The 15,950-nt window shown below is 38.6% G+C and overlaps 1 protein-coding gene across 1 annotated transcript; it reads left to right on the top strand.

Moving 5' to 3' along the window:
• Nucleotides 1–4,229: 4,229 nt before the first annotated feature.
• On the top strand, nucleotides 4,230–14,321 carry LOC128244800 (uncharacterized). Its single transcript, XM_052962881.1, has 12 exons — nucleotides 4,230–4,337; nucleotides 4,819–4,922; nucleotides 5,562–5,630; nucleotides 6,655–6,754; nucleotides 8,097–8,138; nucleotides 8,599–8,684; nucleotides 9,726–9,794; nucleotides 11,724–11,814; nucleotides 12,445–12,528; nucleotides 12,738–13,142; nucleotides 13,671–13,938; nucleotides 14,237–14,321. The coding sequence occupies exons 1-11, from the start codon at nucleotides 4,295–4,297 to the stop codon at nucleotides 13,934–13,936; spliced, it is 1,359 nt and encodes a 452-aa protein (XP_052818841.1). The 5' UTR covers nucleotides 4,230–4,294; the 3' UTR covers nucleotides 13,937–13,938; nucleotides 14,237–14,321.
• Nucleotides 14,322–15,950: the final 1,629 nt, after the last annotated feature.

Genomic DNA, 15,950 nt, shown 5'->3' with positions numbered 1-15,950 from the left:
TGTGCATCGCGGGTATTAGACGATGGTCCGAAGCATGCCGTAGTCTGTATCGCTGGTATCCGACTATGGTCCGAAGCATAGCGTAGTCTGTATCGCGGGTATCTGACGATGGTCCGAAGCATCGCGTTGTGTACATCGCGGATATTCGACGACGGTCCGAAGCATAGTGTAGTGTGCATCGCGGGTATTAGACGATGGTCCGAAGCATGGCGTTGTGTGTATCGCGGGTATCCGACTATGGTCCGAAGCATGGCGTTGTGTGTATCGCGGGTATCCAACGATGGTCCGAAGCATGGCGTAGTGTGTATCGCGGGTATCCGACTATAATCCGAAGCATAGCGTAGTGTGTATCGCGGGTATCCGACGATGGTCCGAAGTATAGCGTTGTGTGTATCGCTGGTATCCGACGATGGTCCGAAGCATAGCGTTGTGTGTATCGCGGGTATCCGACGATGGTCCGACGCATAGCGTTGTGTGTATCGCGGGTATCCGACGATGGTCCGAAGCATGGCGGTGTGTATCGCGGGTATCCGACTATGGTCCGAAGCATAGCGTATTGTGTATCGCGGGTATTAGACGATGGTCCGAAGCATGCCGTAGTCTGTATCGCTGGTATCCGACTATGGTCCGAAGCAAAGCGTAGTGTGTATCGCGGGTATCCGACTATGGTCCGAAGCATAGTGTAGTGTGTATCGCGGGTATCCGACGATGATCCGAAGCATCGCGTAGTGTACATCGCGGGTATTCGACGACGGTCCGAAGCATAGTGTAGTGTGCATCGCGGGTATTAGACGATGGTCCGAAGCATGCCGTAGTCTGTATCGCTGGTATCCGACTATGGTCCGAAGCATAGCGTAGTCTGTATCGCGGGTATCTGACGATGGTCCGAAGCATCGCGTTGTGTACATCGCGGATATTCGACGACGGTCCGAAGCATAGTGTAGTGTGCATCGCGGGTATTAGACGATGGTCCGAAGCATGGCGTTGTGTGTATCGCGGGTATCCGACTATGGTCCGAAGCATGGCGTTGTGTGTATCGCGGGTATCCAACGATGGTCCGAAGCATGGCGTAGTGTGTATCGCGGGTATCCGACTATAATCCGAAGCATAGCGTAGTGTGTATCGCGGGTATCCGACGATGGTCCGAAGTATAGCGTTGTGTGTATCGCTGGTATCCGACGATGGTCCGAAGCATAGCGTTGTGTGTATCGCGGGTATCCGACGATGGTCCGACGCATAGCGTTGTGTGTATCGCGGGTATCCGACGATGGTCCGAAGCATGGCGGTGTGTATCGCGGGTATCCGACTATGGTCCGAAGCATAGCGTATTGTGTATCGCGGGTATCCGACTACGATCCGAAGCATGGCGTAGTGTGTATCGCGGGCTTCCGACTATGGTCCGAAGCATAGCGTAGTGTGTATCGCGGATATCCGACTATGGTCCGAAGCATAGCGTAGTCTGTATCGCTGGTATCCGACTATGGTCCGAAGCATAGCGTAGTGTGTATCGCGGGTATCCGACTATGTTCCGTAGCATGGCGTTGTGTGTATCGGGGTTATCCGCCGATGGTCCAACAGCTAAAAGCCTGAAATACTCATTAGGTTTCTAATTGCATATGACGTCAGTGTTACGAGGTATCGATGCCAATGTGTTGCTCTTGAATGTCGTCAGACATATGGTGGCTCTAAACAAGAACACGAGAATGATTTTATGTAATGCGGCAGTGTACCGGTAATTTGAGAACTTTTGTTAAGCATTTTCAAAACCTTTTAAAAAGCACATAGTCCTTATATTAATGTTTAGAATCTAGCATGTGCTGCCGTTTAATTTAAATATTTATTAAATGACTTTTGGGAAAGTTAATAAAGGAGTCTTATAACTTTTCTGTACGAGTGTTATAACATTTCGTATTAACTGCCACATTTGTCGCCAAAAATGAATTTATTCGTGTGTTTTTTCTGTAAGAAACTGACGCTTGATTTGTAGTGCAAAATAACTTCAATGTCAATTTTGATAACGCTAACCTAGTATAAAGGTAAACTTAATGGTCTACGTTTACCTTTCGAACCAAGCGAATCAGTACATGTCGACTATAACTGTGGAATCGTGACTGCTTATTGCGTATGACATGAAATAAGCAAATAAGCATTTCATTTCGAACATTTCCCGTACCGTTTGACACCATAATCGAGACAATTGTGCAAACCTGACAACCCAATTAGAATTGTCCAAAATCGCATTTTATCTATGGTGTAATTGTATATTAATCGATGGCATTGTTTCTCAATAAACGATTATTTGTATCCTTTGTAAGATGTTTGGAATCATTATAATTATGCACTTTCAGATTTCACTGACTTGTTGTTAAGGTCATCCTTGCCCTGAACTGTATGACCGCTGATCGATTAAATATGTGAGACAGCCCATCAAATGCCGTAGACAGCTAATTATAAATGTGAGACAGCCCATCAAATACCGTAGACAGCTAATTATTAATGTGAAACAGTCCATCAAATGCCGTAGACAGTATATTATAAATGTGAGACAGCCCATCAAATGCTGTAGACTGTATATTATAAATGTGAGACAGTCCATAAAATGTCGTAGACAGTCCATTTTAAATGTGAGACAGTCTATCAAATGCCGTAGACAGTCCATTAAATGTGTGAGACAGTCTATCAAATGTCGTAGACAATCCATTAAATGTGTGAAACAGTCTATCAAATGTCGTAGACAGTCCATTAAATGTGTGAGATAGCCCATCAAATGCCATTGACATTCCATTATAAATTTGAGACAGTCAATCAAATGTCGTAGACAATCCATTAAATGTGTGAGACAGTCAATCAAATGTCGTAGACAGTCCATTTAATGTGTGAGACAGCCCATCAAATGTCGTAGACAGTCCATTGAATGTGTGACACAGCCAATCGAATGCCGTTGACAGTCAATTAAATGCGTGAGACATTCCATCAAATGCCGTTGAAAGTCCATTATAAATGTGACACAGCCTATCAAATGTGTGAGACAGTCCATCAAATGTCGTAGACAGTGCATTTTAAATGTGAGACAGTCCATCAAATGTCGTAGACAGTCCATTTTAAATGTGAGACATTCCATCAAATGACCTAGACAGTCAATTAAATGCGTGAGACAGTCTACAAATATCGTAGACATTCCCTTAAATGTGTGAGACAGTCCATCAAATGTCGTAGACAGTCCATTAAATATTTGAGACAGTCTATCAAATGTCGTAGATAGTCCATTAAATTTGTGAGATAGCACATCAAATGCCATTGACAGCCCATTATAAATGTGAGAAAGTCCATCAAATGTCGTAGACAGTCCATTAAATGTATGAGACAGCCCATCGAATGCCGTTGACAGTCCATAATAAATGTGAGACAGCCCATTAAATGCCGTTGACAGTCCATCATAAATGTGAGACAGTCCATCAAATGTCGTAGACCGTCCATTTTAAATGTGAGACAGTACATCAAATGTCGTAGACAGTCCATTACATGTCGTAGACAGTCCATTAAAAATGTGAGACAGTCCATCAAACAAAACCATTAAATGTTTCTCACTCTTTCCATATTTTACCTTTTTACATTTGTTTTTCTGTTGCTGTTTTATCACACATGATTTATCTGTAATCTAATTTTATTTGGCGATATTGCTTCAATATTCCTGTCTTATTATATTGCTTTCGCAATTTACAAAGAATAACTATGTGTTTTTAAATATATTTAACATTTTTACTTACAACCATCAAGCAGGCTGAATTGTGTGTAACTTTGTTGATGTTATCCTTTTTTTCTTTTCTTTTCTATTGAGTATTTTTTTAAATATGTATAAAACATGTAATACAAAAATCATTTAAACGCTTTATAATGAAACAAATATATGTATTGATTGAGTATGTGTGTGTGTGTGTGTGTGTGCGTGCGTGTGCGTGCGTGCGTGCGTGCGTGCGTGCGTGTATGTGTGTGTGTTCTTTATTTGTGTTTTATATTTGTGTAATAAGACGATAAGCTGTTTATGCTTTATTCAAAAACATTTTTTCTGGTCTGTTCTGTTCATGTTTAAAGGTTATACACACAGATATGCTTTACTCTGATAGCAAAATTATCACACAGATTTACTAAAGCAGCTTTAGATATGCACTGTATTTGTTAACAACGACAAACCCTTAAATTGATAACGATCCTATTTAGTCTATGACAAAAGAAGACACTATTAATTTAATTTAAAGACGTAACCGCTGATAGCTGCCTAAACTGTGATTTAAGGATGGTGTTGAAGTACTGTGTCGTTGTGCTATTACTGCAGTATTGTAAGTAGTTCTTTTATTGTGTGTTCTAAATAAGAGAATTCTTCAGCAAGGAGAACAAGAAATTGAACAGTGCTGATCAAGAAACCAAGCGTTTTCCTCAAAAAGATTTTAGAAAAAAACATGGTAGCATACGATTTTTAAAAAACAAATTATTTTAAATAAAATACTATACAATCATGTTTAATGATTCTTAAAGCGTCTTATTACCTGGGTCATGTTTAATGCAAAGATGCATTTCCAAGGGATTGAGACATTAAAATCGTACTTTTGTTAACGTGATCATTCTTACCTTTCAAAATTTTGGACGTTTCATTGACACACTTGTGATCTGCAGTATTTTTTACACATGTCGGAACAAATTATTCTGCTGTTCTTGTTTTATTAAAATATATGACCACATGATAAAATAATTCACCATTAAACATTAACAACATTGAAGTAGACATCGTTCTGAACGGTTGACCCCTTTGTGTGTTTGTAGTGATACCGGGTGTCCCTGCGCCAGGAGTCTCCAAATTCTGCAAGTCCTGCCAACATGTGAACCACCCATGGGACTGCCACCATCAGGAGGCTTGCCATCACGGGGTGGGAAAATATGTATCCTACTATTGTTTTCAAAATGAACTATATCGATTATCACTATTTTTTAGCTCTTAGCCGTTTGGACTTTTGGAGGTTGCTTAAGTTAGATATATTTATTTTTACAACGATTGTGGAACAAGATATTGCAACTTATATTAATCACTCTCGTTGGCACGATGTTGCGCGAGAGTGCGGTCTTGTGTTGTGGGGGAAACCGGAGTACCCGGAGGAAACACACTTGTCCGACTTGGTGACCTCTAACCGAATTCGCATGCGCCCATGCCGGGAATCGAACCCGGGACACCTTGGTGAGAAGCGAGTGCACTAAGCGCTGCGATAACCGGACAACCAACGGTTGCTTGTAAATACGTAAGCCTGATAAAGAGATATATGAGTGGATGGTAGTAAAACACCTTTACTGGAGAATAGCCGTTTCTATCTGTTCACAATTAAACACTCGTTCACAAGGCCAAACACAAATATGACATTGTTACATTCTTTTACTCCGTTATATAATTGAGAAAGTAATTAGTACAGTGACATGGTAATTTCTGAAAGTATCTCTCAACATTGAACACAAATATAATCCTTCATTTTGTCACTATGGAGTGTTTAAATTGATTCTTTTACTCGGCATTTCAGTCGTGTAGCATGGAGGTACATGCCCACAATGGGACATACACTTACAATTATGGCTGCAAAGAACACCATGTAAGATTTACATTTTCATTTATTTTGAATAATCTAGTCATCATGGCATTATGATTAATTTCGCTCTGTAAATAAAAAAGTGTTGTTTCACTAATCATAATAAGGCATAGCAAACCAGCCGTGCAGAGCGTGGTAAGTAAATGTTACCTAACGGTATGACACAGGTGATATTCGAAGATGCCAGGGTGATAGATCCACCAAAATCTTCGGACTGTAACTGCATGAAGTTTTCATCCTCATATGTACACCTCAAGTTCAATTTCCAAAATGAACTGCCTTTCGGCAATTTTGAATATTGTCCAATGAACGCAACTTCTTCGGATATGTTCGGATCGCTAATCATCACATAACGATACAAATATGCATGTAAATTAAAACTGTTTATCTTGTTATAGTTTGTATTGTGCCAGCTGGCCCGAACACTTAAATCAATATGTTTGAAAGTGTTAATTAATGATATGTTAAATGTATTGAATTGTCATAGGTGTTTCAATTGTACGTTAAAAAGTTATTGGAAGTGATTGAATTCTTACCGCGTTGTTGTGACATAATTTGATAAACTTGTTTTCGGTAACGATCGAGTCGATTTATTTACATAATGGTTGGAGAAAGAATTACTGTAAGGTTTTTCTTAAATGATTTTTGATAACAATTCTTGAAATAAAAAAATGAACAAATGTTGTAAATATAGGTAATGATCTGAGTGATGAATGTCATTATCGGGGATATGAACGCAGTTAAGCTGGTTAAAGTATGCGTTGAGTCCTTCAGACTTAACACACTTAGACTAACCCAACTGCATTCATACCCCAATAATGACATTAATCCCGCATTTCATTCCTTAAATTAATGTTGAATGTCCCGTTTTGCAAATTAAGGGCGAAAGAAATACAAAAGGGATTTACGCTAGAGAAGAAGACATACGTTTACTATTTCAGCCAGGTCGTCATTGATCGTAAGTTATTAGTTTTAGGTGTGATTCGAAATCATGCGTCTTCAACATTGATATGATTTCTGTTGCCAGGAATGTGAGCACTCTGTACAGTTGGTGGGGCGGCGGGCCGCTGGCAAACTGGTGTGTAGTGCCTGTTGTGACCTTACAGGATGCGAAAAAGACCTTTGTCGTACGTTTGATATATTTTTTGTTACAAACAGTGAAATAGTTTCCAACACCGAAATATTTCGAAATGACATTACGCTAACATAGATTTTGGCTAGCTTTTCGAAAATCTACAATTAATTGTCCCTTATATCTCCTATTTTTGCATATAATAAATAAAGACAAAACACTGTTTGTTTAAGTATTATATCACAATTTATTACATGCCTATCAAATTCCTTTGTCATATCCAACAGTGAAAATACAGAGCGCCGTATTGAAAAATGCGTATCACCATAGTTACGTTTTCTGATTCCGTATCATGCGAGTACCGTGTGTACTGTCAAAACTAATTTCGCGTTGCTAAAAATAGCGTGACAAAAAACTGGTAGAACCTGCCAACTTTTAAATAAATTATATAACTTGACTCACGCTCCAGAAGCATGTAAATGTTCACAACATGGTTCTTGAAGCACGAAGCAGAGAACACTTCCAATCTATCTAGACAGCTATTCACTCTTCAGTGAACTAGTTGTTTGCCATTTCGAAGTTCATAAATTGTTGCATTATCCATGTGTATTATCATAAATATTAGCAGCTCGCCAATACAAAGAAGAAAGCGAATTCGCGTCATCGAAAGAAAGTGCGATTGACTCACGAAGTTCCCCTAATTCTGCATATTATGATCGTCAAAATATCCCACGAATATTTACTTTATTAAAAATGGCCGCGTTACGTCTACAGGAAATGACGATTAGTGTATACTCGTAAAATAAGTACCGTTCTTTGTGGATTTTTTTTTTCTGTGCTCTGACATGTTATAATTGTTTTCATATTAGCAATCTTTTAATTTTGCTAAGACATAAAATATTTTGTTCTTAGTTTGTTCAATAAAGTGAATTTTGTAACTTCTGACTTCGTTTCGCTGTAGTAGCCTCCCTTGACTTTAATACACACTACGTAACATATTCGAATTCATACGCGCATTTGACAGATGGTGGTAAATTTAAATCAAATTGAAACCGAAAAATAAACAGAAATAATTAAATAGGCAGGTATATAAATAAATGGAATATTACGATAATACGCTTTTCTGGTGACCTATATCACGTCTCGTTCGGTAAGTAAACATGTATCCGTGTTTACACACCGAACTCGACGTAATACAGGTCACCAGAAAAGCGTCCTGTCATAATATCCCCTATATAGTTCACCTCGTAACCACCAAAAAGTAAGTTTTGCTAAACGTTCGCACTCCTTGTGATATATTGCGACTTTAAACTGAATTCATATAATAAATTTTAAAGTTTTAGCCGATTAATTTGATGTTTAAAATTCACTATCCTCTATACAAGTTTGTTTTCCAGTGCATTTCGCCCATCAACCTCACACCAACCCGCCACCCGTCAGTAAGCTGACATTAGTAATTATTCTAAAGCATCATTTTAGTCAGTTAAGTAATACTATAATAATTGATAATGCAATGTTAGAATGTGAAAAATTACCATATAACTTTGTATCTGTCTATGTGTACATACATCCTAATTAATCACACAAAAATTAACGATTTGAAGTATATTTAAATGCTATGACTATACCTTTAACTTCAAAGTTTATTGACAAATCGGCATATAGCACTACCTTTGGACTTTAATCATCTTCAACATTGTACAGACGCCCGAATAATAGATATTTACAACACAATTACATGTTATGTTTTATGGAGTACATGCTTATAAAGAACATATACGAGGATACATAAAATGCAAAAGTTAAGAAGCAGGTATATAATAAAGTTGCCCTTGTCTAGTTAACGTAGCATGCTGAATATATAACATATTGCCAAACAACCAAGTATCTCTGATGTAGCTCACCAAAGTCACAGGACCTGCAAGGTGTGCAGTCATATAATCGATCCGAACGACTGTCACCACTCCGAGCCTTGTCCGGACGGGGTATGCAGTCCATATTATTCCTCTTAAAAGTATCGAATTATGTTAGAAAACTATTTTATAACGTTTTGGAGAATGAAGCTCATCTCTTGATACGGACTGGCAGCTTTAGTTGTCGTTCCCACGATTAATCCAAGCAAACTTGCATCTGCAATACGATAAGATAAGTCACGCGAATGTTTCAGCATGATATTATGAAGTGTGTGTATACAAAGTGATACATTGCGTAATAAATGCTACGTCGGAGGGCAACATTTTGCTTCGAATGAATACTTTAAACAAAGATAACTTCACTACTTTTCACCATTTAAAAAGAAAAGTTATCTCTGTTTTAAATCTTCATTTTAAGCAAAATGTTGCCTTCATATGTAGCATATATGACGTAATTTATCACGTGGTATACAAACACTGATATAGATCATTAGGTTGCAATCGTATCAACCAGCATATCATGGGATCGTATGTTTTTGAATTTATATTTCTGAGTGGTTAAGAAATCTTTTTCTAAACAAATACCTTTCTTGTTCAGTTGAAGCAATTTTTATTTAAACTAGCAACCTAAAGGTCCTATTTAGTTTGTAACATGCTTTGCAATTCATTGAAATTCTAGGTTGAACGATATGCGGTCGTCTGCTCGTTCTTAAGATGGCCACTTCGTGCCACTATTTTTTTATCAATTAACGAACGGGTTTTATAATCCGGTGTTTTGTAGAGATTCATCAGTGAAATAATAATGATATTTCACTGTTTCAAAAAGTGAAAAAATAAAATAACGTTACGTTCGCCTACAATTTAGCGCTTTTTTCTTTCAAACATCAATTGACTGTCATTTAAAATCATTTTTTTTTTGGAATAAAATACAAATAAAAATTGTACGTTCCAGTGTACGTTCGCAGTAAAATTTGACCACATGGACACCAATGATAAATAGTTCACTCGTGACAACGCCACTTGTGAAAAAAAGGTTAAGATGCTCACTCGGTAAAATATATAACGATCTTACACTGAAACAAACAATTATCCTCTGTGTTTCTGGTGTTTCAGCAATGCATGATGGCGATCCACAACCATAATGGAACATACATATACAACTTAGCGTGCGGGACTCATTCTGTAAGTACTTTTATATTATAATTAAAGAAGTCCGAGTAAAAATGCAACAGGTCATCCAAGCAATGCATAAGAATTCAGTCTCGCGCAATTTGATGATTTGTCCATATTATGGTACTATCATTTGATAGAAAAGTCCTACACGAACATGTGCTTAGTCGGGTACAGAGTCAAAACTTGTCTTTACCATAAACGTTCTTGTTGGGGTTCAGTACTAGATTTGGTCTTATACAATACACATTCTTGCTCGGGTACATAACTTAAAATTGGCCTTTATCATAAATGTCCTTAGTGCGATACAGTATTAGAATTAACCTTTATCATAGTCGTGCATGGCGAGGTTGGTACAGTATATAGACTTGCCTTAACGTCTGTGATTGGGTACAGTATATAGACTTGCCTTAACGTCTGTGATTGGGTACAGTATATAGACTTGCCTTAACGTCTGTGATTGGGTACAGTATATAGACTTGCCTTAACGTCTGTGATTGGGTACAGTATATAGACTTGCCTTAACGTCTGTGATTGGGTACAGTATATAGACTTGCCTTAACGTCTGAGATTGGGTACAGTGTATAGACTTGCCTTAAAGTCTGTGATTGGGTACAGTATATAGACTTGCCTTAACGTCTGTGATTGGGTACAGTATATAGACTTGCCTTAACGTCTGTGATTGGGTACAGTATATAGACTTGCCTTAACGTCTGAGATTGGGTACAGTATATAGACTTGCCTTAACGTCTGTGATTGGGTACAGTATATAGACTTGCCTTAACGTCTGTGATTGGGTACAGTATATAGACTTGCCTTAACGTCTGTGATTGGGTACAGTATATAGACTTGCCTTAACGTCTGAGATTGGGTACAGTATATAGACTTGCCTTAACGTCTGTGATTGGGTACAGTATATAGACTTGCCTTAACGTCTGTGATTGGGTACAGTATATAGACTTGCCTTAACGTCTGTGATTGGGTACAGTATATAGACTTGCCTTAACGTCTGTGATTGGGTACAGTATATAGACTTGCCTTAACGTCTGAGATTGGGTACAGTGTATAGACTTGCCTTAAAGTCTGTGATTGGGTACAGTATATAGACTTGCCTTAACGTCTGTGATTGGGTACAGTATATAGACTTGCCTTAACGTCTGTGATTGGGTACAGTATATAGACTTGCCTTAACGTCTGTGTTTGGGTACAGTATTGAAATTGGTCTATACCGTAAACGTCTGTGTTTAGGTACAGTATTGGAATTGGTCTATACCGTAAACGTCTGTGTTTAGGTACAGTATTGGAATTGGTATTTATCATTTACGTCCTTGTATGGGTACATCATTAGAATCGGCCTTCGTTCTTGTTTTGGTACAGTGTAAGAATCGGTCTTTTCCGCAAGCGTCCTTGTTTGGGTACAGTGTTAGAATCGGTCTTTTCCGCAAGCGTCCTTGTTTGGGTACAGTGTAAGAATCGGTCTTTTCCGCAAGCGTCCTTGTTTGGGTACAGTGTTAGAATCGGTCTTTACCGCGAACCTCCTTATTTGGGAACAGTATTAGAATCGGCCTTTACCGTTAGCGTCCTTGTTGGGGTACAGTATAAGAATCGATCTTTACCGTTAGCGTCCTTGTTGGGGTACAGTATTAGAATGGTTCTTTTTGATTAACGTCCTTGTTGGGGTACAGTATAACAATGGTTCTTCATGGTTTACGTCCTTGATGGGGTACAGTATTTGAATTGGTATTTTACCATAAAATAATGTCCTTGTTCGGCTACAGAATTATAGTTTGTCTTTAACATAAACCTGCTTGGTTGGAATATAAGAACATTTTAGCACGATCTTTAACAAAAATATTGTCTATTGTAACAGTTTTCAAATTTGACTTTAACGAAAAACATATTTCATGGCATGTAGTTTTACGTTTTGTCTTTATATAACAGCAATGTAGCAACCAAGTGTTCGTGCAAACGACGACAAATCTGATGTGTAGAGCGTGCTGTAATCACACTGGCTGCGAGAAAAACCTCTGCCGTAAGTTTATGTTATTTGTATTTAAGCTAAACTTTGCTCTACAATGTTATTTGGGCAGTAGGCCAATTTTAATACAATCTTGTATGGTAAAAAATCATTTTCAAACAAAAGTATAAAATCATCTATAGGAAGGCAAAGAGAGATAACAAGAAACGTTATTACCATAAAATAAACAAACGTTTTGATAAAGAGTCAATCTTAAATAATTACATGTAAACAGACGCGATACACGTCTTACATATATGTACGCAAACTATTAAGTGTAAACTTTCTGTGAAGTTCTGGAGTTTGTTATCTGCATAATCCTTTTTCAGTGTTAAAGGCATTCAAGTACATTACTAGTACGTATGCTTATTGTGTATCAGAGTTTTCGGAGAACAGACACTTTACCTGTAAACAAACGCTACATCTCTAGCGGTTCAAAAAAAACTCCCAACACTTTAAACAAAAACCTTTTCGCTTTTGTAGGAGGGGCGCACGTTAAAAGTAATGCCCCTAAGTTCCGCCCTCTCTCATTTAGAATCCTGTTACCGCCCCTGTGCACGAAGATCAAATACCAAATGTATCATCGTGTGCCATATTTATATCTGGCTGTTTAGTTGTTAATGGTCTCTAAATGTCGTATTGCAGACAGATATATAACCCCGCCAACGACACACGCTCAACATACGACACACGTTCAGCACACGCATGCACACACAACTGTCACTTTTGGTTTGTAAATTTGTTAAAATACGAACATTAAATCTCATTTATGTTTAATAGTAGCAATTAAATATAAGATGTTCAGAAATGATATATGTATGTACTAATATTTCGACACCATGTGATAATATTGCCTGTCAATATCAGAAAAAAAGGTTCAAAGACCTTAATAGCGTTATATTTTTATTACCTTATTAAGCTTTTATATATTTTTTTAGATCCCAATTGTCATGACATCGAAAGTGAGGCGTTTAAGTGTGCTGAGATGGACAAGTACGACTTCTGCCACGATCCTATCTCCATTGGTTACGCCATTGCCCACGAAAAATGCGCTAAACACTGTGGCTTCTGCGGGTCCGGTTCTGCTACTACAACCGTCGCACCTGTGGCTGTTACAACCATAGCCCCTGTGGCAGTTACAACCGCCGACCCCGTGGTTGTTACTTCTACCGTCCCCGTGGCAGTTACAACTGCCGATCCTGTTGAAGTTGTGACTGCCCTCCCCATGACAGTTTCAACTGCTGACCCCGAGGTTTATTCAACTGCCGTCCCCGTTGCTGTTTCAACTACCGTTACTACAGCCGAACCGGACATAACTGCTACACCAGAGTCCACGATAACAAGTATTATGAGTTCTTACCTTTTGAGTAATTCATATACCTTTTGGGGTTTTCCGGGGGTATACCGGGGATAGCCGGGGAAATGGGCCGTGTTTGTAACTTTCAGGTGGCCTCGCAGTGCCGGGTGAATGCGGTGGTTTTGTCTTCGGTTTGAATATAGCGGGGAATGGGCCTTACATAGGGTCCCTGAGGTGCGGGGGCATTTGACGGGGATTTAACCATCTGTTCGCCCTCACAGGGTGGGGATTTTAGCCGGGGTTGGCTGGACCGAAAGTCAAAGTCCCCGCTATTCCCCGGACCTGGGGGCGTGGTTACAATTGACTGGTGCATTATTTTGACAACCTACGTTTAAGAACGAACAGGTATGTGCTAAAATGTGTTCAATACGTCTTGTTATTACACTGTGTAGGGATTAATTGTTTCGTTTTCCGCCATATTGTTACGTCACTTTTGTTCAAGCAATTTCATTTGTAAATAAAACCTAGCTATGTCATCGATAACGAAATCGGCTGTTTTGAATTATTTGATCAGCTACAACAATTGGTCACGCCGGCGTCGTAATCATTGGAGGGCAAGCACCGACTTCTGGTGGAGTATTGGAGGTAGTGACTTCCGGCGAAGGAACGGTGGCTACAACAGTCGGCATTACCGGAGGTGAAGCCATCTGTGTTGATATTGAGGATGAGCAGTTCCAATGTGCCGACTGGAATAGCTTCGGCTTCTGCAGCCCAGATTCCGGTGTCGGCTACGAGGTGTCCGTCAAAAAGTGTCGGAAAACATGTGGCCTCTGTGTCTAAAGGTATACGCATTTACATCATAACAAGTATGTTCACCTGTATAGTCCATTACTTTTTATGTGAAAATGTAATATAAAATATTAATAAAACTATATTAATATATTGACACGATAGAATTCAAATTGAGAAATTTACGCGTTCGACTGCTGTCCATAGCCTCCCTTAATTTGAAATGCATATTTAAAAAATAAAATGAAATGGGAGAAAAACTCCTTGTATTTCAGTACGATAGTACAGTATAACAGTAGTATGTGCATAGCTATACAAAATAGTTTAAATATTGTGTATTGTTTATTTCAGGGGAAGTCAGTTACTGGTGAGACAAGCAACGCAATGATTCACACAATGCTGTTAAAACGTTCACCAAATAAATTGTGAAAACACATTTCCGATCAAATTTTATACTTTCAGGATTATAATGCTATCTAAAAGCCAATGACCATCTGCGTCCTATTTCACTGTGGCGATTCAATTTAATTCAAAGTTTATGGACAATGTCTATATGAAAAATTACAGAAAAGAGCTCAGTAGCAGTAAAAATAAACCCCGTTTAATGGCACAGGGTAAACGCCAAAGACATAGAACACAAAAACAAACAATCACAAACCAAAAACATGGAACAACAGCACAAAACTACACTAAGAAGACATTACATAAATTATATACTATATAAAGATCTTAAATAGTGCCTTCCGATGTAGCATATATGATGTAATTGATGACGTGGTAAACACACATTGTAACAGGCTTTTTAAATAAGTCAGGGCATATTCCATATCAAACCCATATCAAATCCTAAATAATGCTTGCACTCACGAACAGGTTTTTGACTATACATAAGACCAATAAGTACCAAAAAAAAAATCGAAACAGATCGGAACAGAAATATTAAGAAGATACATTACGTGTGAATCAAAGTACACATACATCCTCAATATCAACACAGATGGTTTGATTTGAAAGCTACTATATGTACTTAATTATTTTATAACAGCGCTTGGTTAAATTTCACCAATAGCCCTTGGGTCACCGTTAATTTACTTATGTATGTGTAAACATCATTCATAAATATTTTACAGATATCACCATTTTTAGAATACATCTGCACCAAACGCCACAAAACGCACCGCAGGACATTAACAACGTCGGCGGTCAGCCAATTAAAAGTTACTAATTATTACATAATTGAAAAAAAGTCTAGTTTTAATTGAATTTATTTAAATTATGAATGTTTAACAAACGTGTCATTTTTATTTACTTGTTAGATCGCACACGTGTAGAATAGGGACCACGTGTTGTGGCCATATACAATACACCTATATCTTTGCTCCATAGAAACTACAGAGTTTGTTTATTTGAGTTTATCAAGGTCTGCCCGCGCCCATTGCCTGCATTATGACTTGACCCCGCCGTGACTCAATCACGACTTAAATTGTGTTTAAATGCCATAAGTGACATGAGATAGAAGTGACAGCAATTCGCAGTCAAATCCAGACATTTGAAGACTTGGAGAAACAGAGACACAAGAGATTCGGGTGCGATACCCTAGTTCTTTGCGAAGATACCTCTTGGTTCTTTAACGTGCTCGGTGTAAAGCACCGATACACGGGATACAACTTTCATGGGTTAAACCAGTTCTAAGTACACCACTTTTCAAAGCACTTCCCTTTAAATCACGAGCGCCAGGCAAGGCAGCTACTTGTACCAGATTTTAACGTCTTTCGGCATGACGCGGCCCGGGATCGAACCCACGACCTCCAGAGGCGGACGCCTTAACCACTAGGCCACGGAGACGGCTGGAAACTACAGAGACCAGTCAAGTAGCCTAAAATATAACCTAGACTCCGTAATGGATGAATGCAAATTCAATACCAGTCACTTTACCCAGAACGACAAAAGACGACTATAAAATATTGGTATTGGTTAATGTTTGGGTAGCCGCCTTGGCACAGATAGGGTACACACTTTAGGACTACTTCGTTGATGCTATAAGCAGACTTCTTTTTCAATAAAT

The sequence above is a fragment of the Mya arenaria genome, chromosome 8, assembly GCF_026914265.1.
Source record: "Mya arenaria isolate MELC-2E11 chromosome 8, ASM2691426v1".
Lineage (NCBI taxonomy): Eukaryota > Metazoa > Mollusca > Bivalvia > Myida > Myidae > Mya > Mya arenaria.
Note: the sequence above shows the minus strand (reverse complement) of the source record. Positions and strands in the feature narration are given on the sequence as shown.

Coding starts and splice junctions, on each gene's coding strand:
- LOC128244800 (XM_052962881.1), top strand. CDS start 4,295: ATGGTGTTGAAGTACTGTGTCGTTGTGCTATTACTGCAGTATT. Junction 12,529..12,737: donor ACACACAACTGTCACTTTTG/GTTTGTAAATTT, acceptor ATATTTTTTTAG/ATCCCAATTGTCATGACATC. Junction 13,143..13,670: donor ACCAGAGTCCACGATAACAA/GTATTATGAGTT, acceptor TTATTTGATCAG/CTACAACAATTGGTCACGCC.